Below are 27,771 nucleotides of genomic sequence, written 5' to 3' on the forward strand. Positions count from 1 at the left end.
GGAGGGCACCGCACAGACCGGGGAGTTCCCCCCTCGCCTGCCCCCGTTCCCCACAACACCAGCGCCGGGCAGGGAGGAAAACGGAGAAATCCCCCCCCTTGTGAAACACCCGGTTTAGTGTACCCCAGCACACTGACTGTTCGGGGGATGTGTGTGTGTGTGTGTGTACCCCAGCACACCGACTGCGTGGGGGGGTGTGTGTGTACCCCAGCACACCGACTGTGCGGGGGATGTGTGTGCGTGTACCCCAGCACACCAACTGTGCCGTGTGTGTGTGTGTGTACCCCAGCACACCGACTGTGCAGGGGGTGTGTGCGTGTACCCCAGCACACCGACTGTGCAGGGGATGTGTGCGTGTACCCCAGCACACCGACTGTGCGGGGTGTGTTTGTGTGTACCCCAGCACACCGACTGTGCAGGGGGATGTGTGTGTGTGTACCCCAGCACACCGACTGTGCACTGTGTGTGTACCCCAGCACACCGACTGTGCAGCGTGTGTGTACCTACCCCAGCACACCGACTGTGAGGGGTGTGTGTGTGTGTGTACTCCAGCACACCAACTGTGCGGGGGGTGTGTACCCCAGCACACCGACTGTGCGGGGGGTGTGTGTCTGTGTGTGCGCGTGCATCCCAGCACACCGACTGTGCAGGGGGATGTGTGTGTGTGTACCCCAGCACACCGACTGTGCAGGGGTATGTGTGTGCGCGTGTACCCCAGCACACCGACTGTGCAGGGGGATGTGTGATTGCACCCCAGCACACCAACTGTGCAGGGGCATGTGTGTGTGTGTACCCCAGCACACCGACTGTGCGGGGGGATGTGTGATTGCACCCCAGCACACCGACTGTGAGCGGTATGTGTGTGTGCATGCACCCCAGCACACCGACTGTATGGGGGGATGTGTGATTGCACCCCAGCACACCGACTCTCCAGGCAAGGAAAGGGAAGGGAAAGGGCTGTTAAAAAATGTGGATCACAAACATTTACATTCCCGAAAGCAATAGAGGAAAGAGAAGGGAGTAAGGGGAACCAGTGAAAGAAGCAAAGACCAAGAATAAAGTTTATAATAGCATAAATTAGTTTTCAGACCAAATTGCAAAGGGGCTAAAATTTGCATGTATATATTCTCATGTTTCGTACGCACTGTTTCTCAATAACCCAGCAATACTCCAAATCTGTAAAATGTCTAAAACATTTTTCATTTTCTGTTAAACTTTGAACCTTCCCCAAAATGTAAAACAGCCTTTACCGGAATCCCTCCCACGCCCTCCGTACCCTCCTCCCACCCATTTAGCTGTCTTAATCAGTACTATTCCACACTTGAAGGTTTTTCTCCAGGTTATTAAGCAAAACAAACTTGCACACACATTCCATTCAAATAAATACCCCCTTCACACAAATACTTCCACCCCAAAAAAGTGATAACACTCTTTTTGTGATAGTTGTAATTTTTTTTGAATGGTTCTGCTGTCCAATTTATTTAAGTTAGAATTTTCTTTGTCTTTTCTAAATCTTGAACCATTCCGTAGTATATCTTTATTGCAAAAAAGTCAACATGCATCTTAGAAATTCAGATTGTAATCAATAAAACAAACATTACATATATGAATTTAAATGTATAAACAGTTAGAAATTCAACAATATCTCCTATTATACTATTACACAAGTTCACAATTTGTAAAAACTATAGTACAAGTTTACTATACACCAAGAGGAACTTTATTCCTTTTCACATGATTTTGTTAAAAATAAAAGTGTTGTTTTCACAATAAGCAGGCAACTGTTTTCAGATGTATCTTTTTAACTCTTGAGTTGGTCTTGTTTTTTTTTTTTGCTTAGGTTAATTCAACAACAAAAGGGAGATTATTCTTCCTAACAGTGACTTTCGTTTCTTACCACGCATCCCTTCCACGTTTATACCCCAGTCTCAGACCGGTACCGTCTAATTACACGCCGGCTGCTGCGCACAAGTTACCTTGTCGATTAGAAACTGCCTAAGGTACTCTCTGAAAATACCCGGGAATTTCACAACAAAGCGTTGCCACAAAGTAAGCTGTACTGCCACACTACCTCTTCACACAAACCAACAAAACCAAACCCTCCCCGCCCCCCAAGCACTTTAATACAGCCTAGGATGCCCGAAAATCCAGGGAGATCGAAAGCTTTGGCCAAACGAAGGTCACTTTCAAACCTCTTTCCTCCTCCTCAACCGCCGGGAGTCAGAAACCGCCCCCGGCCCACGGTTTCAGCTCCCCGTACGGCAGCAGCGAGGCTCCCGCGCACAGGCTGTGCTCGGGCACAGCGCTCAGCGATCACCTTCGGGATGTCACTGCGGGATTTATGTACGCCTGCCAACAGGTGCTGCGACGGGGGATTAAAAAAAACCAAAACCATATGAAGCTCTCAAAAAAGAAAAAAAAAATCATTAAATTTACCGCATTCGCTTCCCTCCTCTCGCGCCCCACTGGAACAGCCCCAGCGTGTCCGGGCAAGGGCAAGTGTCCCTGAACACGGTGTGCCACTCCGGTGTCACTTCAGAGCTAAAACCATATGAAAAGGAATCCCATTCTACGTGTCTCAAAGGCTACTGCAATTTTTCTTACAGCTTCATTCATTCACTGTAATTTTCATTTTCCAAATACAAAAATACAACAATTCTTATTGAAATCTATACGCTGGTAGTTTTAGTACACAAAAAAGCAAAATATTTACAAAATTATACAGTTTAAGAAAAAACTCTGTACAAAAAAATATATAAATCCTTTTGTTCCCTCTATCATTTTTTTAAACTGTCAGGACTTAATATGTTTGTTGCAATGGATTTTTCAAAATATACACTGACTGAGCCACACTAAAACAACCCATTAGAGATGATGGGAGAAAAGCAAGACATTCTTCTAAGTATGTAGGGTTGGTTTCCCCTCGTTTCATGTCTGTAATTTAGCCTCAGTATTAGCAGGAAAGTCCTAATTTATATATAAAGAGGCGAGGTTTCAATGGGAAGAGACAGAATACTGAAAAACATACTCCCTTCAACTGAGAAGGAAATAGAGAATGACACTGTTTTGACTTTTGCTGCACCACCAGGGCAGAGGGCTAACAAGGGCAGGGGAATGGCTAGCCCAGAGGCAAGCTCTGCTACGGGTCACCAGCCAAGGTCAGAGCCACCCTCAGTTACAGGTTCTGATGTGTATTTTCTTCAGTTGGGAACTTGCTGGCAAATATACTGATAAACTAATTATTCAAAAGAGGAGAGCATTTTTGCACCGACATTCTGTTTATTTTGTATAGAAACGTACATCAAATGTACTGAGCAGTGTATGGACAGAGTCAAGGCAAATGCTCACTGGACACCACGCTGGTGAACTGCAGGAGCCACCAACAGTCACAACACTGGGCTCGAGGATCTGCTCTCGTTATCCCCCTTTCTCTCGAAATACACCCGTTTCTGCGGGGCTGCTTTTAAAATGGTACAACAATAAGGCAACTGAGAATGTAACGTGTTCATTCGTCTTAAGTGGGTCTGAACACAACTATACTTGAAGATAAATTCATAACGTTCCAAACCCGTCTCTGAACACTCCTCTGAGGACTCGCCACTTAAAGCATGGTTTAACCAAGCCTATGAGCAGGACGCTGCCGTCTGTCGGCTAAAAAGCCTTTTGCTCTGAACGCTTCACCGATCTGGTTTGAACATAAATACGCAGCTGGTAGCAGGGAGAGGAGGAAGAGTTTCCGCTGGCTGGCAGGCGGTGGCCAGGCTGGCTTTCTTTTTGGGGAAGTAAGAAAGTCATTACACTCATGCTCACAAATACTGAACGAACCTTACACTGAAACTACAGAAGAAAATCAACAGTGAGTGAAAATTCACTCAAATATGTGTCATTGCTCACGGTTTTCTGCGAAGCAGAATTTGAAGAAACGGAGTGAACTGGACAATATTATAATAATACCCTGTTAAATTGCTTCTTCCATCTCCTCTCACAAAAAGAAGAACATAGAAACCACGTGGCTTTCAAACATACTGAAATCAATCATTTATGAACCTAGCCACAAAGAATTCCTACAATAAGTGACTCCACATGAAATAAAATGCTACCCTTTTTCAATTAGCAAATGAGGCAATTTTTTCTTTCATAACATTTAATGAAAGTTCGCGTCTTTCCCCCAACCCCATAATATTGCTAAATAAAACCTGTAATATCTTTTCATTTATAAACTAACAAAACAATCACATTATAAAAAACCCAAAACAAGGTAATACAGGTGACACAAAAAGAGGACAAGAAAATACTAATATTTCTTCCCCCCCTCTCTTTTTTATCCTTCTTAAATAGAAAAATTCACCACCCTGGTGAGCTTGATAATTACGTAAAATGGTACTGGGCCTTTGGCTAGCTTAGTATCACAGCGCTAGATCCGAAATGTTTTGATAACAATCTTTGCTCACTCTAAATCTTGTGGTTTGAAAAGAAAGTAAAACTTTTTTTTGGCTCATCAACTTCCTTAAATAAACGTTTAAAAGATGTAGCTTGAACTATATTCCTAAAATTATACATTTCCAACATCAAGTTTCATCTTCTCCAAGAACGGGATTCATCCTCATCTTCGTCGTCGTCATCATCATCTTCGTGCAAAAATAAATCTGAGGTTTCAGTCTCCTAGATGAAGAAAAAAACATACTTTTAAACATGCTGTTCCATGCTGTACCCTAGGAAACACATCACGCAACACAGCGTCGGTTGTACTTTATATCAGGTTGTTGTTTACCGTATGACTCACCGAAACACACACAATTCAACAAGTTCTATGGGAAGAGCAGCAGCCTCACACGTCAAGAAAGGAAAAGAAAGCCAAACTTCAAAGGAAGCAGGAATAAACACCCACCCACTCTCTCTGAAACAATACTTCGAAATGCCTTGACGGAAAAACCTTTAGAAGCTTCATGTGTTCATAATTATAGGAAAGAATATCTGTAACTTATCCTACAGTGGAGCATTAATACTGTGAAGTAAAAAGATTAGCAGCCTGCAGATAAAAAATTATTTTCATAGTGACAAATCAACATCCCATCCAGAAAGTGTATTTTTTCCCCTTTCTTAAAAGCGTGGAAAACGTACCTGACTATTCAAAACCAGTTAAGTTTCTGGCTTGCAAAACCACCTTTTATAAAATCTCTTCAATAAACAGAAAACTGTATCCTACAAGAGCTCTTAGCTATTGGATTCCTACAAGACCGATTAGGTTTTTAATATATTTTCATACCTCTTCCTTGGACTCCTCTTCCTCGATTTCTGTGGACACAGAGGGTACCTTAGGTTTGTACCATGAGATCTGTAGCCTTCGGTCTTTGAACCGGGATCCCTGGTTAGCAGCCTAGATTGTATTTTAAATGAACATATTTTCAAAAAGAGGATCAAGTGAAGAACATTTAAGACTGCAGGCAACGAGCTAGCCCCAGAGAACATCGTGCAGACGCACATTTGAAGATCTCATAAGCCACAATCATCCACTTCAGCCTTCTGAGGGCAACTTCACTGACACCTGAATCTGCTAAATAACACTTATCTACCAGCAATCTGAAAAGATTAACGGAGCTCTGAATTGACTGGGCCATTGCACCTTTATCAGCAAAAGGCCGAGGTTACCACTAAGGGAAAGGGGAGGCATTTCCCCCTTCAGTGACACTGTATGCAGTAGCCACAGATGCCCACGCTATCTAGCTCCAACTAGAAGGACCAAAGCCTGCTGCACTTCAAAATACAGAGGCAGACATAAGAAGTTTAAAATGAAAAAATATATGCGTTATTCTACTTACATTCTCAGCTTCTGAGCGAGATTTAAAAGTTAGAACAACACTTAATGGAGAATCCTCTTCTTGAAGGTCTTCAATATCTCCAAATTTCTAGGAGAGAAAAGTCGATTAGGAACAGTAGTAATATTCTCCTCCAAAGCCATGACCATCATGTGCTACAATTGCAATGTACTGAAGCGCCACTGAAACCTTTTTTGGATGGAAAGGTGAGAGCCAGAGAAATCTCAGCTGCATCATCCAGCAATATTGCAGCATTTGTACCTGTATTTCTGGGCAAAAGCTCCTATTTATTGTTATTCTAATAAGGGGATCTTAGTTTTGCAGGAGGAAAGGAAATATGTGTGTTAATTTTAGTTAAGAAGTGAATTCTTTGAATTCACTATTTCCTTTACTCTCTTCTGCCCTTCATTGTTCTACTTCTTTAAACCTGTTAAGCAAGTCCTTTAGAGCTCATTAATTTGCAAAAGAGATTTCCGGAATAGGAATCAATCTTTGCTATAGAGCTCCTGAATACGTTCTGTAAGTACACTACTGGGAGGAGGAAAAAATATAATCTAGTACGGCTAGATTAACAAGAAGTTTGCATTTTTAGAATTTATAGACTGCATAACGGTGAAAATTGGAATGACCGTGGCAATGATAGTTAAATAGTAAAACAAAAACACCCCAAACAAACAAAAAAAAAAAAGAGGATTTATGCATGGAGTACAAGCAGCACGAAAGAAAACTGTAGTGAACTTCAGATTTAATATCATAGAATGGATCAGGTTAGAAAGGACCTTAAAGCTCATCCAGTTCCAACCCCCTGCCCTGGGCAGGGACACCTCCCACTAGACCAGGTTGCTCCAAGCCCCATCCAACCTGGCCTTGAACACCTCCAGGGATGGGGCAGCCACAGCTTCTCTGGGGAACCCGGGCCAGGGGCTCACCACTATAGCAGAATAGCAGAAGAAAAGCAGTTTAAAAGCCAGGAAGATAATACCTTGAGTAACAGCACTAGTTGTTTGTAAAAACTTTTACTGGTTTTAGCAGCTAAGGACGGCTCAAACTTTCAAAGCCAAATTTCAAAGGCATGAAATCCCTCAGAAACAGAATTAAAGGAAAGATTTTTTTTATTATTTTTTATTTAAAAAAGGAAGAAAAATACTCTGGTCCCCCCTTCAGACTTTTCCCAGGGGTCATGGCACTGTCATATCACAAAGCAGGTTGGGTTTTTTGATCAAACCGCACAATATTTGTCACTGAATTTACCTAATCAAAGCAGCAGCTGTGGCCTCTAACCTTCTGACAAGCCACGAGGCCAAAGCAGAGGGTAGCAGTTCCCCAAAGAGCAAAGCTTACCCCACCGTATGAAGAACTGGAAAGTTCTCTGGTCCTACTCAAACCAGAAACAAACACGCTTTCAGGTTACCAGTTTCCTCAAGAGCTCTACCGCTTTCCTGTATCCAGCTCTAAAGGGCAGGATTCTACAAAATTAGTTTTCCATATCTGTCACTTGCTATGCAAGGAGCATCCAGAAATACCCAACGGACTTGATCGAGCTTAGGTTTCACGCTGGGTCTATTTGTGAAGCATTACATGATCTCTCTGAGAAGTTTACCAGCTTTGCACACCAAAACATTTCATTCTGGTTAAAGTAACGGAGGGAAATGTAAAATCAGTTTTTCCTTTATTATGTTCACTTAGTTGTGATGCCAACACGTCCGTTAGCTTAGCTTGCAAACTAGCAAGCTGCTTGCACTACCACGAGTTAGCAAACAAATTTAACCTCTTTGAAATTGATGTCCTGTTTAGCAAACAGTGCTTTGCTTCTTGAGCTAGAAAGAAACAAGATAAATGGTATGAATTGCTAATCTGAAAAATAATTTGTAAACAGAGAGAGGCTGATAGGCATTTTTCTGCCTTCTAACATCTGTTCTAAACTGTTTTAACGCAGAATTAATATGAACAAGCTATTTAGTTTTTCCCATTAAAGGAATGCATTGGGCAGCTATAAAAGACATTGCATTTACACCCTTGTTAACTCTTGAAACCGTTTGCTTATCCATAGCCTGTTCCATGAATTCAGGATGAGTCAATGATTTGTTTGCACTGACGGAAACAAAAAGACTCACATGTTCAAGAATCTGGAAAACCCCAGTTATTTACAGAGCTCTTAGCATGCCCCTCTTTGCAAGTAAACCCCGATCCAGGGGATTAACTACTTAATCTCAGATTTACAGTTAGGCCACAATTCTCCTCTTCAGATTTTCTTTTTTTAATGTGACGTCATACTTACAGAGAAGTGCTGTAACAATTCATCTTTTTCCTCTTCAACAAAGCCTCCAACTGTCAGTGCTTTGGGACGATGATCCACCACCATATGATTCAACATGCCCCTTCCTCTTCCCCCACGACCCCGTCCTCGTCCTCTTCCTTGGGTTGGCACTGTCTTTCCTCGACCAACAGGCAGAATGCCTAAACGGGCAGCCTGTTCAAAGGCAAATAACGTACAAAGCCACCCTCAGTTTGAAAGGATTTAAAACCTTTACATATCATAAATATATTAAAAGCACCAATCCAGACAAACTCACCTCTACTTGTAACTGATTTAGTTTTTTTCGCAATTCAGTTGTGTCTTCTCCAGAAGAGAGTCTCTTATGAAAGTCCAGTTCTGCATCTAAAAGTTCCTTTTGTGCCTTAGAGAAAAAGGTGCAGAAAGAGAAAGTGGAAGGGAAAAGCAGAACTGTAATGCGTGCAGTTAACGTTTTGTTCCACTTCTTCAGCAACACATTCACGTAAATGATATAGACAGATCAGTATACAATATCCATACTTCCCTCTAAATTCAGATTGTTTTAGTTGCCTCCATGCCCCTCCCCCAGCCCATTTTTTGGAAGACCCAGAATTCTCTGCTTCAGAATTGGAACAAGCCTGAATGAGCTCCATGCAAAAGTAGGTCATCCGAGTTCCTTAGAACCACAGCTTGCTTGTCCATAGTTATCACTCTCAAACTCAAACTACTGCTTGGAAGTGTTTAGATCTAATGTTGCTGCATTTTTAGGACAACACATTAGAAATAGTTACAAGAGACAGGCAGCAAGTGTCTTGCACAATAAGTACCTCTGTCTTGGACTTTACTTTTGATGGTGTAGAGGTTGTAGATGAAGTTTTCAGTTCATCCTTCAAATGAGATATTTTTCCTGCTAGTTCTTTTAAGGTCTTCATTATTTCTGCTCTTTCTTCTGGTTTCATGGCCTTATTTTTCTCCAGCTTAGATATCAACATCTATGTAGTAATAGAAGAGCAGGAATATAAAGTTACCGGAAAAAACCAACACTGAACAGTTAGTTATCTACAGAACGTATGTAAGTAGAAGATATTCCACACTTACCTTCTGGCATTCTATCTGTTTTTCTAACATCTCCTGCTTCTTTTTCCTCATGTCTTGTTGGAGTTTCATTGCCTCCTATACGAGGAGAAAATTCTTTCAATCAGTAAAAAGCAGTTTAGCATTATACGTACTCATCTACATCATATTGCCTTCTTCAAGCTATAGAAGTGAAGGCTAGCATGAAAACTAACGGTCTGCAAAATGCACAAGTATGAAGTGTATCTGATCCAGGAAAAACATAAAAATAAAAAAAGTTGCTAACTTCCTGCTGTGAAGTACTATACTAAATTTATACTAAATTTTTGCTCCCTTTGGACACCTCTTAAGAAAGATATCCTACATCATTTAAGTGTCTCATACCTGCAGAGATTAGAATCAGAGAAATGCCTCAAGAAAACCCAGAAAAACTACACGATCAAGTGCGTCATGTAAGACATCCCAAAAGGAATACTCCCTTCCCCACGATTAACCTCAACGTGCATTTGTGAGATAGATAATGATGACAAACCCCACACTAACGTAGAAAGCTATACAGCAATATTTGAGGTTCAAGTTGCCTATCAATCTTTCTTTATAAAGCACTTTGATTGATAAACTGTCAGTCGGCCAGTGAATAGGAAAGTACCTGTTTTTTTTTAAGGGCTTCTTGCACATCATGAGGTTTAGACCCTGCACCAGGCTTCATAGATGTCTTCAAGTTTGAAGAACTGTAAACCATTTTTGAGTGGCTTGTAGATGTAGGGAATGTCTGAAATAGCAAACACACACACAGAAAAATATCTAACAGCTGAAAACAAACGTGATATACCATCAATGAATTTTAGAGGAATGCATTCAGTGAAACGTGAACACAGACTTCCAGATTTGTGCAATGAAACAAAAAGATCAAGGCAATTAAACCACACACATAAAGGCATTGGTCTAACAGTCAACTTGATTGGAAGCAATCAGCTCAAATACTTGTTAAAAGGATTTCTGCAAAAGATGCTTTCTTTCCTTCTTCATCCAAAATTCCCTCTGTATCTTTATATCCACTAGAAAGATCACTGAAGTTGATCTTCTGCATCTGCATTACATTCACCTTTGCAGTAATAGTCTAACATCACACTTTCTGATCAAATAAGGCAGCAACAGTCACCTGCACACTGCCTTTCTGCAAAGAAGGACTTCTCTGTGGCCAACAGCACACGCTGCACTATGATATCAGTGCGAATTAAACTGTATCAGCTTGAACTCTATGCAGAGGTATTCTATAAGCATCTAGCACTACTGTGAAAGCATAGCATAAGCTCAAAAATCACCGGGAAAGCAATTAGATTTGCCAACAAAAAGCTGACATCACATATAGGCTGTCAAATTTGTTTACTATGAAGCACTGCCAAAAATATTTTATGCTACTTAAAATACTGATACTTTGTTTCTGAAGTCATTGTCCTTATTTTACATAAACAGCAAATGAAACTAGGAAGAAGTGACTGACCATGGTTACATGAAACATGAGTGATAAGGAACAAAAACCAAGCAGGCACAATGCGCAAGTTCTACCTGCCAGCTCCTGCTCAGCTAATGGGGCAAAGCTTTAACTGAAAGCATGAAGATGGTCAGCCTTCATCAACGTACCTGGGAATCCTCTACCACAGCTCCAGACTGGTTTATGTCAGGCTGGTTTACACCCGCTGCTCCAAGGCGACGTTTCACTGGGACTTTATTAAGGACATAGGCACCAGATGCCGGTGGTTTATTCATCACCTGTGCATCAACAGATATTAAAATAATGAATGATTATATACTTTGCTTTTTTAAAGTAGCAGTCATTTAGGAATGCTGATAATCTTCATGGCTCAATCCCTAATTTATGACAGCACCATACCTTTGACAGGTTGCTGTGCATCGTTACAGCCGGAGCTGCGGTCAGGGCTTGCTGCTGCAGGTGGAGTTGGTGATGCAGAGCCTGTGGGGGGGTCTGCTGCTGTTGCTGCTGCAGCAGCGGGGACTGCTGCTCGCTCTCCCTGTGCCACAGCACCCTTATAAACCTATTGTTCAGAACTGCCTCTGTGCTGGAAATTGCCTTCCTAGCCTCGTCGTTAGTCAGGTACTGAATTAGAGCAGCTTCAGGGTCATTCTGGAAAGCAACCTAAATAAAAGTTTATTAGAAAGCATTACTTTTCAAGGAAGAAAACATCTCAATCAGTAGTAAACCAATCTACAAATAACCCTCATTAGTGAGTGGGACATCCCATGATATTAGCATCTCAAAATAAAGGTAAAACATTCTATGTAATTAAATGCAAGTACCTTTTGGCAAGTATTACACATACTTACAGCAAAGCCTATATACAGTAAAGCAAAATAAAAGAAAAGTAAAAAGAAAGACTCTTTCACCAGATAGCATCATATATTCAGAGCACTGTGAATTGCCCTTGGGGTATTACTGAAGAGACGCTAGTGCTGACTCCAAAGCTCCTGAAAGACGACTGCTGTCTTCGGATGTACAATGGAAAGGTTAGCCACATTCCCAAAGAAGCATTTTTAACACTCTTGAGCAAGGCTATTTTTCTCTAAAAATTAATGAGATAGCATGTTTTAAATGCCTTAATTCATTATCAAGGTGCAGAATAAAATTATCAACTCAAAAAATACAGAGGCTTCCCAGGTAATCTGTCTTTTATTTAGACGTCTAACCGAGGACTTAAGAGGCACCTGTTTTGTCTATAAAAATAAATGGAAATTAAATGCTATTTTAATCATGTAACCACCTGTGTCTTGCTTATGTAGTGCTTTTCCCCTTCTTACAGTGCAAGGAATGCCACTGAACTGGAGCCAGTTCTAGGATGCAAAGTGGTAATAAACCAATGCATATAAAGACTCTCCTGTAGCACCTTTATCACAATCCTGGCTATCAAATACTATAGGACTATCGTATAAGACAGAAATCGTTAGAAGATCTCTTTCAAAAATTGTACACAAGTTGCTCAAAAACCTGAGTTAGTTTGGACAGTTAAACCTTCAAGCCTTTCAAATTTAATAAGACCTCATGAAGGCAGAAGCCAACAAACTCTTACAAAATTAAGATAATAATACAATTGAGTGGGTGAAGAAAAGGTTTCTTTGAATTTGATTACCTACTCTCCTGCTTAACCTCCATTAAGATTTCTCAAGGAATGTAGTTCAGCTGCAACATTCAAGGCGGCGTCAAGGAAAATAGAATACCCATATATAGGCATAAAACTGAACTTTGTTTTTTACCTGAATGTTTACAATCGTTCCAAATTTGCTGAAATGTTCATTAAGTTGTGTAATATTGTTCAATTCTGACGGAATTTTTCGAACTTCTAATTTTGTATTAGTATATTGATTCTTTTTCAAAAATCCTGGCTTACTCTGGTTGTTATTTGCTTGCCTAGAGAAAATGACAGCAAGACAGTAATTTAGATAGCCACGCGTATACAGCAGCAAACGTTAATGCACATTTAACTTTTGCATTTCTCATGAAAAGTATCCACTCTAGACACTAACAAAAAGGAGCTCCTCCCACCACCAAAGATTTAGTCTCCATTAGAGGGGACCAGTGAATAGCTATATTCACAGCACCAACAGCAATAAAGCACACTCCAATTCACCAACTGCAGCTGTTAATTCTTACTTTCCCAGCCACGGTTTCTTTAACGGTGGACATTCCATGCTACTTGGAGATCTCTTCCTGCTGTCCGGTTCAAGGACAACCCTAGTTACATTGCTGTTATTTGCAATGGGAATGGGAGGTTCAGTCTGGATGATAATATTGGCAGCTGGAGGAACAGAAAGAGGCCTGCGTTATTTACCATAGATCAACGGAAACATCAGAAAAGCTTTCACTTAAACGGCAAAATAGGATTGAGTTTAAAACCATAAAAATTAGGAAGACTTTATCAAGTTGGTCAGTTTTGTTTATGAAGTTATTTCAAAGGTCATTTGCTAGCCTAACTAAACAATTTGAGGAAGACAAACATTTAGTCCAGCCAGCAGGGATAAGATTTTGACCTTTAAGATTGGTATTAGCTTGAAGAAACAAAGCTAAAACTTCATCTTTCAGGTACTGAAAATTCAGATTCTGCAGGGAAAAAAAAATAATAAAATATTGAGGAGGAAAGGAAAGAAGGGTAGGTTCCCAGACTCAGGTTAGAGTTCTGCAATGTGGCATGGGCTGACTAAATAACCAGCTTTCCCTGTATTAACCCTTGACAGTGAAAAAGCAACCAAGAACCCATTCCTCCCACTTCCGTCCCCTTGTCATCGCTCCATCCCGTTTTCAGTAACAAACTGTTAATTAAGCACAACTATGGCATGAAATTATACTCTCAGAGACATTAGATTTAAGGTTTGAAGCAACTTCTACAAACACAAAGCTGAAGAACTAGATCACAATGTGCCAAGTTTCTTTTACAACCTTTTTAAGATTATGCTATTGCTCTTCGTCTCCTGTGTATGCCAAATATTCAACTCCTAAAAAGAAGTCTGAGTTAAGTGAATTTTCTATGGCTTTTATATATGCCAGAGCTCTGCTGATTACACTGGTGAGAACAAAGACTGGGCATTTTCAGGCATACAGTTTCAGTCTTACTTTGGAGGATGGTTTTAGAGTAAGCCTTTCACACTCCTGACAAAGACAGTAAAACAAGTGGTCTGAAGCACCGCTGCTGAACACTCACCCACGCCTTACAATGGAATGGGTTCTTAGAGAGAATCTGAGGGCCAGCAATAAAGCCCCAGCCCTGCCTTTATGATGTTCATTAAGATGAAAACAGCAACAGCAATTTCTGCAATAATATTTAAGCATATTCTTTACAGGATGAGTCACTGGAAGGAAATATTAAAAAAAAAAATATCTTTCTTACTACTGAATAAGAAACAGTGAAGCGTAACAGTAAATACTGAAATTTAACAACTTTTCTTTTAAAGATCAGGGTGGGGAAAGCAGGAGGGAAAAAGAAAGGTATGCTAACAGAACAAAAATTTCTTAGAGAGAGCCACGCCTTGTTCTCTCCCCTAAAAGAGATTTTGTACGTGTTAACACTAAGAGTGGTACAACCACATTCATCCAGTTACAGATTCAGAGTTACTTAAATGCAGACTGGGATTTCCATGGGCTAGGAGAATTAGAATGCCACCTGCAATGTTCGTTTTAGAGAGAACAACCAGCTGACACTCAGAGCACCAAGTACAGAACCATGCCATGATAGTTCCCCTCTTCACTACCACCACAACAGTGGAGGAAAGTACTGGAGATTGTCACCTCTGTGCCCCAGGGCCTAATCACGCCCTGGGCAAACCAAAAGCAGTCTTCAGACTACACTGCTCAAAGCCAGCGTTCTGAACCACTGTTCTTCTAGAAGCACCCAGCACCTGAAAAGTGCCTTCACAGGCTAAAGAGGAATAAAACCCCACCAATCAACCAAAAAACACTAGTAACATTCCAAAGCAAGTGGTTATTTTTAATCAACAAGGCTGCTGTGACTTTTATATGGTCATATTAGCAGTTTAAAAAAGGTAGAGATGTCCCAAAATTGCTCTGAAATACTAGATCAGTGAGAAAGACTACTGCGTTCAGCCTGAAAAAGGGGAAAATAAGTGTTGACGATCTTGGACCATAATAGCAACAGCAATGACTAGAAACCCTTCCTACCTCTTGGATTTGTATCCATCTCCCCAGATGTTAGGCCAATTAGATTTGGACGCTGCGTTTGTGCTCTTGTAAAGAACTGTCGATACTGAGATCTACCAGCACTGGTAATACTAGGAGCTTCGGGGTTATAGCCATCTGGCTCATATGTATCTATAAAAAAAGGAGAGAAATGAAAGAATTTTTCAAATGAGTTTAAGACTCAGGTTTAATTTTCCTTTAAGGAAATGCATGGATGTCCAAGAATCAGAAGTTGTTTTGGATGAAGAGAAGAGAAAAGTGGTCATACAGCAAATGTGTGTAACCATTTAAAACCCTCAACTGAACTTTACGCCCAAGTCTATTTGGGCATATTTTTTTAATTTGATTGTTACTGTTTGTCCAAAGCGTGTAAGTCACAGTAATTGAGTATTGCTGATGAGCTGCCTGAAAAAGGAATGAGGTGTCTGTATGACAACCTTCACAATGTCTGACAGCGTTTCAAGGGGAGCAACAAAAGATGTAGTTTGAGCGTTTGTTCTGTAGGGCCTAAGATGCAAAGAGTTTTCAGTCTTTGCTGCCCAACTGTCTAGTTTACTTCAGAAAAGGATTTTTCTGGAAGAATGTACTTAAATGATTCTGATCAAAGAAAGCTGAGAAATCAGGTAATTTGACCAATACTTACCTATTAAATTCTCTTCGATTTATGTAAGAGTGAGATCAGCTGCATACCTCCAGTAAGGTACTAATGATTATTTTCATTAAAAGCGGTGACCATAAGAACACAAGATGACAGAATTGCCTCATATTGTTCCTCCACCCCAAGGCCCAAATCAAGGATGATGCCTTTTTCCAACCATAAAGAGGAAAAACTATACAAGAACTAGAACGAATAAAGTCTATGAAAAGCCTCCACAGAACCACAGTACACCCTGGAACAGAAATGAATGCCTATACAAGGGGACTCAACAGATCTGATGCACTCTAAATGTCAGCTCCTCATTCCACAGCAACAATGAAGACTCTACAATCTAAAACAGATGCCCCAGAATTTCAAAACTGATGGTTTAGTTTAGTTTCTGACTCTGCCAAGAACCTCCATTAACCTCGCACGAGCTGAACCACCAGACCCTTCTCCAGGGTTTGGCACACAACTGATCGCAAAAGGGCAACCAGCAGTTGTTACCGTAACAGTCCAAGACCAGGACATGGGAACCTCCACAGATGTTCTGGGGAACAGATTTATGCAGTGCAACTGAAGTCAAGTGACGCCCTGCGAGCTAAGACAGACAGAATCGCCCGTTAGAAGAAGTTCTGAAGCTGAAAGAATCGGATGGTAACATCTAAATGCCTGACCGCATTTGGAGATAAGTGAACAGATTATCTAACAAGATATTTGAGTGACTGAAGTTCTGAAAAGCATGGAATTCAAAGGAAACTACATGGATCATGAACTAGAGCCCTCCTTTGAATAAAATTCAGAATATTTATGTAAAAAAACCCGGACAGGAACATTATAAGACACTGAGATTTAATTATTTTATTTTGCTCATGTAAAACATGCAAATGCCATTACTCGTTTCGTTATCAATGAAATACGAGCTTTGTTGGATTTAAATAGAGCAATCTAGGGCTCTCCAGGTATTTTGCTATTTCCCCTCACAAAAATCCACTTTTTAAAAATTTGAGGTCTGTTTTTTAACTTTGAAAGCTAGAACTAAGTTGATTCTGGAAAAAAAAAAAAAAGAGAGAAAGAAAGTACTAATGTATATGAAGACTGTAGAGACTATTGCGATACACAGATTGAAAATAAATAAATAAAATCTCTCTCATCTGTACTAGCCAAAACCGGATAGGAATGAAGACCGAGTTAAACACTAATTACAGGTTTGCAGACCCATCTTTGCCTACTGATGTTCTGCTAAACAGCTTGAAGATGAAAGGATCCCTCTCTTATGCAACAATCTTATTGCTTTGAGTACATGAAACCCAGAGTAAGCTCCCCATGACTGATCTTTCCTCAGACGGTGACAGAACACTATTGTGATTTCACACAGCAACAGCAGACGATGCACTGACCACAGGGAAAGCCATCAGACTTCTTTTTAGATTTGTATGTACTGGAGGAAGACGGGTAATAATTTCTAATCACACATCAACAGAGGAATTTTAGAATTTGTATCTCAAGCAGATTTTAAAAAAAGGAATTTGCTTACGTTCGGATACTGTGTACAGTAGGTTCTGGGGTAAAGGAGGAGGTAGTCTTGCTCCTACGGGTGCAAGACTGGGCACTGCACTTGTCCCAGGCTGGTCACGATTATTTATCAAACTTGACTGTGTTAAAGGTGGTCCTACAATGACACCATAGAATAGATCACTAAAACTTGTAACTCCACAGATAAAACGTGCAAACAATTCAATTTCATTTGTTTATGCCTTGCTTTGAGCAAGGCCAGTTTTGTAAATATTTACAATCCCACTACAGTAAAAGTAAATGGAGAAGCCCCACTCAGGTAAGTTACTCTGATTCCAACACCTCTTCTCTTTGCCAGAAAGGACAAAGCTTTAAGCACAACACAAAACAAAACATGTCTTTTCTTTTCTTCCCCAGCAGTTTATTATTGTCAGAGCTTGCATTACCTACAGCAGCTCCTCCCTCAGCTCTGCCATGGAGAATCAAGGCTTGCTCAGAGCAAGAGATCATAATAAACCACACTTAGATTACAGTTCTAAAACAAGAACTACAGGGCAAAAGGCATTCACAGACAAGGAATTTGTCTAGCTATTTTTGCTTTGTTTGCAAACAAAGTGTATATGGATACGATACATACATTCCTACTTACCAGATGGCCAAAAAAGAACCATGAGTTTCACTACACAACCTATCAAGGCACAACTACAGATTGCTCTTCGTTCACTCCATAGCAAGCTAATTCTACTCACTAAAAGGCTCGTGCAAAGTTTAAGGGTTAATCCTGTATAAAATGACTTCTCATCCCATGGCTGCTGCAATTTGATACAATTATCGCAGCATGTACTGTGTTACTGGAATAGAGAGTACTGAAACAGAGTAACCACACAGCTAATATTCTACTGCTTCACAGAATTGACACGATAAAATGCAGTAAGATAACATAAGCGGCTAAACAGTCTCGGAGACCACTGTTCAGCTAAAATACATCTTAGATGTATCAATTATCTGCCACTAAAAAGCAATACATAATATAGCACAAACACAGAAAAAAAAAAAGCTAGTAATGCAATTGTCAGTGATCAATCCAAACAACACCAGGGTTATGAGATAATCTGGAAGACACCTGCTTCCCTGCCCAATTCATCTAATTCAATCTGGAGTGCTTGCAACATTCTATTTTACAAGCTGATTTTTCAGAATTATTTTGGCAATGTTCTGAATAGCACGTGGCTAGCAAAGGAACTTGAACTCATTACTTCAAATACACATAGATCTTCCAGAAAAAGCCGTCGTTTTAACTTGTTGACATAAAGAAATGCGGAACAATGTTTTTACTTACGTGGTACAGGAAGCACAACAGGAGGTGGTGCCTGTGGATGAGCTTGTGGAACTGGCAACCTCAAATTCCGAGCTGGACCTGGCAAGGGGGGCAGAAGCATACCAGGAGGAGGCGGAATTCCCGGTGGTGGTGGAGGAAAAGGAATCATACTTGGCAAGGAAACTTCATCTACTACTAAAGGATCATTTCCATGATCAAACTGGCAAAGATCACCAAGTACACAAAATCCTCGCTCTGCAAAACAGGACAGTTAAACTTTTTAGAAAAAAAATAATTATTAGTTGTCAGCGATATGTAGCATCTCAGTTTTTGCTGGAATTTCTTACTAAAGAAAACATGCAATCACTGATCCAACATTACGTTATCAGGTGAAGTTTCAAAATAATTCAAATTAGAATAATCTTCCATAAAAGCATACAAAAACATACACGCATCCATCATAAAAGCTGTGGAAATAAAAAGTCAAAGTACCACCTGTTTTACATTAAACATTTACACTGCAATCTTTATCACAACTGCCAGTGGCTGAAATATTTGCCGAGCGTAAACAGAATTGTGAACAAACTCCCTATGTTCTTATCCAGCAACTGTCAGATTATAAGTAAACTGCTTCCAGTAAGACCAGTTAGTCCTCAGTAAAATATAGGTCACATATGCATCTTTTACATACAAGGTATAATACACATGCTACTGCATTTTTGACTTGCTGCCTACATTTAGTGAATACCTACAAAAAGGTGACAGAATAATTGAAACAAAGTATAAAACTGAAAACTAAGAAACAGATAGTTTACCATCGTAATCTCGACATCTTCTTTTAGGAGGAGGGTTTCTGCCAAATGAACTGGGATTGCTGTGATTGTTATAGTAATTTGACCAGCTCTCCGTTGTGCTTTCAAGATGGTGCGCAGGTGCAATTACAGTAACAGCACTGGGAATAGACTGGGCAGAGGAATACTGTTCAGTAGATTTACCAGGAGACACAGAAACTGGATTATATGAGCCTTCAACATCATTTCTTTCACTCTTGAATTTTGATCTCTCTCGGTGCTCTGTTTAAAAAGAAAAAGAGTTAGGTAAAGTCTTCACACTTCGTTCTGTATATCAGAGCCTTGAAAAAAATATACACAACAGTATAAACATTTCCTTAAATACTCAGTGTTTGGCAGATTAAACTGTTCTTGAAGGAACTTAGTCTTACCAATGGAATAAGAACTAAATATAATACAAATAGGATTTTAACTTCAGAAATCTAAATGTTCTCTTTGCTCATTCCTCTATTCCTTATCCCATTCTGAATTACAGCTTTTTTTAAAAGTAGAAAGCGTGGGAGGGAAGGGGAGAAAGCCTGAAACAACAAACCTGCACCTGCCCTTAACTAACATGGTCTCAACATGCGTTGAAATCCATTGTAATCTGCGCCTCTTTATTTTCCCAACCGACTTGAATTAGCCCTAAAAGAACAATGAACCACATGGTAACCACCTTCAATTACAAAGAAACCTTCTCTAAAAAATATACAGCAACAAAGTGAAAAAGAGGGTAACACTATTTTGCAAAAAGACAGATCTTTGGGGAAAAAAAAAAAAAAATCAACAGCTTCTGTCAACACACACAGCACAAAAATATCAGCTACCGATATCCACCGGTATACACCTGTGGATAAATTAAGAGGTTAGCAAAGAAGAAAACAATCCTGTTAATTATTCTACTCTGAAGAACAGCACCTTAATTAATAATTTCAGGAACACAAAGTTCTCAAAATTTGCTCAAACTGCTCAAGGGACATCTCCAGCCTCGGAGACTGTACAGTACGTAGGAGCCACCACAGGCCACTGACATGAGATGTTCTGGAGCAGCATCTCGGGTACTCACCAACACTTCTGGTTGCATCCCGGTCTTTGCTTCTACCCCTGCTGCGGCTACGACTTCGACTTAACCCTCTGCTTTTACTACGACTTTTACTCCTGCCACGTCGCCAGCTAGATTTCTCTCTGTACAAGTCACTCCTGTCATAGTATCTGTCGTAGTCCCTCCATTTTCCATCATCTCTCTTTTTCTCTCTGGTTCTAGAAAAAAAAGAAAAAACTGTAGATCACATTTACGAAAAGAGAAACCAAATTAAAAAAACAAGCTTGCAACAAGACACTACTCATCCTTCCCATCTCATTTGGACAGCAAAACATTCGAGTCAGAATTTCCCAAATTACATAGTAAAGTACAGAATCTCAAAGTTGACGCACTAATTGGTAGAAACCAGCAAGGGGAGGACTAAGAAGAATCGGAAAAGTGAAGAAGTTACATGACCGAAGCAGAACATATTTTAAAAGTGATGTTGACACTGTGTGATCAACTCCGTCAACCCCTGGAGAACCCTCCAACAGTGCTTTTAATTTATATAACCAGGGAAAGAATGGAACTGATGACATTCCTAGGTATTAACATTTGAAAGATACTGTCATTCTTTTGTAAGGGACCAACTTCTAGTGAAGGGCTCTCATGCACGTGACCAGCACACAGATAATACATTGCAGACAGAGAAAAGTAAGGAGGAAATCACTGTTTTTGTGAAAAATCACTACCTACGAGACACTTAAAGACTGACAGCAAATACAGAAGAATATATTAATATTTTGGCTCAAAACTAACCTTTGTTCACTGGAATCTGCACGGCTTCTCTGTGGACTGGAATACTTCTTTTTCCTGCTATCCCGCTCTTCTTCAACTGACTCTTGAAAATTCTGTTTATGAGGCAACTACCAATTTTTTTTAGTGAAGAAAATAAGACCAAAATTTAGTTCAAGTTACAGCTAGCATCCCGTATAAAAATAATATTTAAGTATTACTTGCCCAGAACACTTAGGCACTACATGTAATTGAGTGCTAGAGGTTGTTTCAAATCTTTCAGGGTTTTCTGCAGAGGAAATGCCCCAGAACAAAACTACTTTGATATTTTGTTTTTAAACAGGATTCATAAAAGGCAAGTTCTCTATCTCGTTCATTAGAGTAATCAATTCTACTAATGAGGTATTTTCTGAATCTCTTAACTGGAACACAACTAAGGAGAGTTACTTCTCCAAGTAGATACGTCATTGGTTTACACTTTGAAACAAATGAGTTAAAGCAAAAAACTGTTCACATGGTTGAACTAGTCACATTTCTTGCTGGCCTCAACAAGGGCAGGTTTAGAAGTCTGACAGCTATAGATCTACTGTAAATCACTTTGAACCCCTTTCGTACCATTGCTGCCTTGGCTGCCATTTTACACTGCTTAGAAGCTACTGTAAATTTTGGTGTCCAAAGATTACATGCAATAATCTTTAAAAGATCTTTTCCAATTAGAATAAAACAAAAAGGGACGCTTCCTGCATCCTTGTTTAGGATTATTTAGGGAGAATCGGTAGAAATACTCAAGACTTGGCTTGACAGGGCTCTGGATAGCTCAACCTAAGGCCCTCTGCTTTCAACACGAGTTGTACCACGTGATATTGGAGTCCCTTCCAACCTGGACTTCCCATGATTCTACACTGGTTTTGTTCTCCACTTGCAGGAATCACGTAATACACTGAGCTGTATAACAAATCATCAAGGCCCTACTGATGTGGAAATAGCTACTTAGTGTCCTGATCCTGTAAAGTTGTCCCATAACGCTGTCCTAGATATCTTCTTTTACCTCACCCCTGCTCGCCCCGCCCCAAGCCCCCAGAACCTCCCCTTTCCCCCCCCCACCTCACAGCACTGGTTAAGTTAACTGAAGGTAGTCCTAAAACAATTTTTATAAATTATGACAAGTACTTTGAGAAATGACAGGAAAACAGTTAAAGAGGAAGTCTCGTACAGTTGCAAATTACGAACTTCCATCACCAAAGCTACTGCCATAAAGCGTCATAATTCTGGGTCTCATCCTCAGATAAAAAAAAAGGATACCAGAAAGGGGAGAAAAAACTAAATAGCAACTTTAATTTTCTGTCAAATAAGGATCTGCATTCTGAAATACGATATAATACAATTTTGTTTTGGTCGACTGACAGAGTTTGATCTGCAATTGTCCCCTTCATGCCCATCAGCCAGTTTTAACTCTGAGGACAGAACAACTAACTCCAGCCAGGTCTTTCCTTCACATTATTTTAGGCTCTCAGACAAAAGCACATATCTGAATACCCATTTAGAGTACTTGTCAGAAAAAAGCGCTACCTATGGTCCATTTATAAAGACAGCAGCTTTTAACACTGCATGACATAAGCACCCTTGGAGTAAGAGAAAGGCCCTGACCTTACTTGCATCTTTCCTATACTAATTAAAACACATATTCAGTCTAAAGTATCTTTGCAAACTGTGATCAGAGAGTATACAGAAATAAAGAACATTTACTTCTATAGCATTTTTTCCCCAACTCTCTCCCAAAGCTGGTACATTAGGATGCTACAAGCACAGAGGAGTGGTCTCTTCCCTTGGAAAATCACCAACTCAGAAGAAAAAAACATCCATCTTAGACAAGTGATAGCACAGGATTATACAATATATAAAGAAATTTAGACAACTATGGAAATATTGCCTTTTTTTTTTTTTCCCCTCGAAAACTCAATTGTTGTCAATTTTGTCAATGAAACTTAAAAACAAGATAAAAGAAAGAACTGTTGGCAAATGAATGCTACCTCACTTCTAAAAGTAATTATCCCTTAATATACAGGCGATTTTAAGTATTACAGAAAACATTTAAAATAATTTCTGTTCTCACAGAATACACAAAATTGGAAAGGGGAAATTTGGGAACATTTTTCCTTCTTCCCCCTCTCTTAAGCCCTTCCACATCATTATCAGCTCGTATTGCCAGGGACGTCTGAATAGGATTTCCGAATGCTATTAATCTAGATCAAAGGTAGACTCTACAAAGGGAATGTAAAATGTTTTCTCTGAATGGTCATCTTGCATTTTTCTTCAAATGCACAGAGATTGCAAAAGTCAATAGTCAAAATAAAGTGAATTTTTCTCTCACAAATGTACGGGACAGCTAATTTGAAAATTAGAGGCAGGCAGACACAAAAAACAGTTACCTCCTCCTTGACGACTTCTTTTTCCTGACCTGCAGGCTTTGCTTCTACTTTAGTGGGTTCAAGAGAAGGAAGATAACTCTTTGTGTACAGACTTTCAAAAAGTTTATCTACAAAACCCGAAGTTTCTGTGGATACAGAACACAAGAAAACACGGTTACATATTGATTTAAGAGCACTGTTAGATTTACCAGAGAAATCCCTGGGAAAAATCATCCAGGTGGACTGCTCACAGCAGCATCTTAGATTAACGAATATCAGTTCCATTCAAGGAGCTGGAATTACATTTGTGGAACTTGAGATTGTTTATTTAGATAAAGAAATTAATCAGGTATATCAGAGGCAGAAACAGAGACTTTCCCTTCAATCCCATTTACAACTTTGAAATGTCCTAAGGAGGCACGCATGATCGAAACTTATGATCAAGGAATAATCCACAGTTATTCCATTAGCTGCAGTTAGCAGCCTCTTTATGGCAATTTTTATGAGAGTAAATCATTCAGAGAAGACTAATCATCAGTTTAACATCAGATCACAAGAAAATGCACAATAACTTCCCCCATGAGTATCAGAATTTCAAGTGTTTAAAACTTTGAATTTGAACCAAATTGCTATGAGACGCTCACAGAAGCCCAAAAGATTAATATGGACCAGGTTTTCAAAAGGTATCAAACATCTGTCGGAGAAACTTCTGGCAGCACAACTGATACTTTCAAATGAAATTGCTAACTTACTTCAGAGGACTTCCTCCCACCCATCATGAACAAGACCAAGCTACACAACTTCATCCTAAGATTTTTTTTTTTTTATTTTAATCACAAGATCTTTATTCCTTCACACTCTGTAAGAAATATTCAATTCACGGACAACAAGTATTTTGAAGGCAACAATGATGCATCATCCTTCCTCCTCCCTGCAATGAAATGAAAGCCACCGAACGGATGAAGTGGCGGAGAGCACAGTACCTTTCTGCAGAAAGACATCCAGCTGATCAGCACAGAAAGCTTTCAGCTCTTTCTCTGGTTTGTCCTTCTTGACTAATGCCACAACATAGTTGGCTAAGGCTGAGGGGTCTGCGTCGCATCTATTGAGAGAAATAACCATTCTTGATTCTGCTCAATTGTGCCCAAACCCCCGTGTTGGATAGTCGCTGTCCCAGAAGAGCCATCGAAGGAAACCTGGCAACACACCAGGATGCTTTTCTGACACCAACACAGCTGCACCGCAAGAACTGAGACAGCAAAGCGGTTTTTCAGTTACAGCACAATATTGCAGTTGCCTTATGCCCACCCCCCAACCTGACAGTGCTCCCATGCTTTTGCTCCTTCCTGAGCTTTGCTTTGGAAGAAGCACCTTTCTTTTTTTTTTTATGGAAAGATCCAATTCTAGGGCAACTGAGCAGACGCCATCGTTTCCTAACTTTCTCTAAGCACAGCAACCACCACCAAGTATGATTCTACAGGAATAGCAGAGCAAGTACCAGGAAAGTCACAGCGCAATTATTGTAAAGTATCAAAGTATTAAAATATTATTACCATGAAAAGTAGTTCAGAAATGTATCACAAAAGCACATTTTAAATATGCACACAGATACATTACGTACAGCTTAAGTTACCATGCCTAACATACTGGGGGTTTCCTTCCCCAAGGATTATAGCAATGCCTACAAATTTTACAACAATCTTTTAACACTAGTAAAACGTTTAAAGGTGTGCAACTATTAATACAGATTCTCTATCCACACTACCTAAATCCTTATCTAGCTTCATGAAGGCCAAAGAAAGCGGATTTTGTGTAGCAATACTCTGCTGCTAGTCTTTAAATTGGATATTGCTTTAGATTCCATCATTCAGCTACTAGAAAAACACTCAAAGTATGAATTAGATTAACAGTCTTAAATGATTAAGCAACAGCTCCTCATTTTGCCTCTCTGAAAAGATGCAGATGCAAGTTATCAGATGGCAGGTAGGAACCTATAACAGTTTGATGATTTAAAGATTTTTTTCTTTTTTTTAAGATTAACTTCTAGAGAGGGGATTGTATATTTTCTAAAATAATAAACATGGAAATAGTATGAAGTGTATAGACCTCAAAGTAATTGCAAGTAAAAAAAAAATAATCCCAACCACAAACAAACAAAACGCAAAAAGCCAAGCAGGTGACAACTGGTTAGAGAAAATAAAAATCCTCAACGAGCAGCCAGTCAAGTAGCTCTACTCCAAATTAATTTGCTCACTGTTTCCAACATCCAATGAAAGCCATGTTAAATGTAGCAATTAACAACAAAGAAACCACAAATTTACAGATTTTACAATTCTTACACACACTCACAAAAAGAAATAAACTGTATGTAATGTATTTGGTGCTAGTGCCTACATGCAACTGACTATAAACCTTCAATTCAAAATAAAGGAGATGATCCATCACTTTGTAACCATTCCCATTCCTTTCTCCATATATTAGTTTCTCTTAGGCATTACATTAGCATTACGGGAGCATGCATAAGGTGTGTCTGCTTCTCCAGGTTAACCACTTTGTATTTGCACTCTTGAATTCTCAATTGTCAGGACCCACCACCAAACTCTATGACTGTCTGCATGAACCCTCGTCTCCAACTCCCGTCCCTATAGCGCAGCTCAGATACTGAAGGAGCGCTGGGCACCAAGGCAGAAGGTCAACTGGAACTGGCAGTGAAAGTGTAGGAGCAGGAGTTACGCTCCCGTCCAGACAGATGTCAGAAGGATTTGACCAAATATCAGAGACAACCATCATCTTAAAAAAGGAAAACAACGAAGAATTTCCAAATGCCTGCTACTTAATGTCTACAACTGACTAGTTCTAAGGCCTATTTACAATACCAAAATAGAAAAATATCTGTAGAACTATCAGCTAACTACACATTGTAAATATAAGTCCTGCAACTTCAAACAGGTCTTAGTTTTACTCTGTGGGAACTGTAAAGCCAGTGTGTTACCGGCAAGTCTGCGTCCTTTTGAAGCCCCTTGCTACAGCCGAAACTCCGCCAACACCTCGCCATATCTACAGCACAAACACCCCTTGGTGCGCCGGGTGCTTGTCAGAGACACGGCAGTTTTCATCACTAGGGCAAAACCCCTCGAACCAACCCTCTGCCCCGACTCATGAACCCAGAACCGCCACCCCTCCCACCCCCTCCAACTCCTCCGCCGAGGCCCCACCGACCCCGGCAGCCTCCCGCGGGCACTGCCGCCCGTGTGCTCGGTTGTTCCGGCGATGCTCGTCAGCCGGTTCACAGTCCTGCGCTCAGGACTGCCTACACCCGCCGTTACACATCGCCCTCAGACACCGCGGGGGAGCGCTCCGGGCCGGGCAGGCGGGCTCCGCCGGGGCAGACACGGCCCGAGGCCGGTACGCAGGTTTTGGGACAAAAGGCCAGGCCGCGGTAAACCCCAATCTCGGCCCGAGTCCTTTCGACAGGAGCCTCCCATAACCCCAGCGGCCGCTCGCAGCGCTGGCTGCGGGCCGGGCCCTGTCACCCGTCGGGGCCTGGGGACACGCCGTGCCGAGCTCAGGCCGAGGGGGGACAGGCCCGTCACCGCCGCAGCCCCGCCGCCAGCCCCGTTCGGCGGGGCCGGGCCCGCCCGCGGGTGCCCACCCCCTCACGGCCCGGCCCGGCCCCTGCGCCGCTGCCGCACCACCGGCCGGCCCTGCCCGCACTCACATCGGCTCCAGCAACTTAGCCAGCCACGACTTGAGAGCGTCCACGTTCTCTATGATCATGGTGACCCCGCTGCACCGCCCGGCTCCGCTCTACACGGCCGCCATCGCCCCGCTGCAGCCACTCGCCCCGGCCCCTTCCCCGCCGAGGCCTACTACAGGAACTAGCCGCCAGCCCACAACGCACCCTGCTGGGCATAGCCGGGGCGGGACCAGGGCGCCGCTCACCAATCAGATGGCGGAGCTCGCACTCCATGAGCCAATAGTAGCCGCAAAGAGCCCATGGCGAAGGTCAGTGGAGAACCAGCAGGCTAGGTCGAGCGAGCACATGAACTCGGGTGCGACATCTTTGGGGGTGCTCTTAAAGGGGCCGCGCGCCTCGCGCCCGGCTAGCCCGCCGAGCTGGCGCCCCCCAGCGACCTGGCGGGAGCTGGGCGGGGCGGGCGGATTCCTTTTATTTTCCCCTTTTCCGAAGTTTCCGCGGGGGTAGCCCCGACGGCTTTTGTGTTGGCAAACCCGGCCGCAGCGCCGCGCCCCCGCTGGGCTCCGCTGTTGCCCTCGCAGCGCCCTCCTGGGCCGCTGCCTCCCCCCTACCCGCCGCCTTGGTACGGCCCGGCCCGGCCCCACCGCCTTGGTACGGCCCAGCCCCGCTGTCTTGGTACGG

The 27,771-nt window shown here is 41.4% G+C and overlaps 1 protein-coding gene across 4 annotated transcripts; it reads right to left on the reverse strand.

Moving 5' to 3' along the window:
- Positions 1-1,514: 1,514 nt before the first annotated feature.
- Positions 1,515-27,315, reverse strand: RBM27 (RNA binding motif protein 27). Of its 4 annotated transcripts, XM_074603653.1 has the most exons (21): positions 27,112-27,315; positions 24,377-24,495; positions 23,415-23,539; positions 21,010-21,116; positions 20,236-20,429; positions 19,155-19,412; positions 18,361-18,594; positions 17,044-17,178; positions 14,852-15,001; positions 12,833-12,977; positions 12,436-12,589; positions 11,060-11,323; positions 10,810-10,938; positions 9,815-9,937; positions 9,190-9,264; positions 8,919-9,083; positions 8,390-8,494; positions 8,095-8,286; positions 5,820-5,906; positions 5,267-5,377; positions 1,515-4,662 (listed from the first exon to the last, which is right to left on the reverse strand). In XM_074603653.1, the coding sequence occupies exons 1-21, from the start codon at positions 27,168-27,170 to the stop codon at positions 4,576-4,578; spliced, it is 3,018 nt and encodes a 1,005-aa protein (XP_074459754.1). In that variant the 5' UTR covers positions 27,171-27,315; the 3' UTR covers positions 1,515-4,575. The 4 variants fall into 4 exon arrangements, with proteins under 4 accessions (XP_074459754.1, XP_074459755.1, XP_074459757.1 ...); XM_074603654.1 differs by lacking the exon at positions 17,044-17,178 and having other exon boundaries at positions 27,112-27,301; XM_074603656.1 differs by lacking the exon at positions 14,852-15,001 and having other exon boundaries at positions 27,112-27,301.
- Positions 27,316-27,771: the final 456 nt, after the last annotated feature.

This window comes from Larus michahellis, chromosome 11, assembly GCF_964199755.1.
Source record: "Larus michahellis chromosome 11, bLarMic1.1, whole genome shotgun sequence".
In the NCBI taxonomy this organism is placed as follows: Eukaryota; Metazoa; Chordata; class Aves; order Charadriiformes; family Laridae; genus Larus; species Larus michahellis.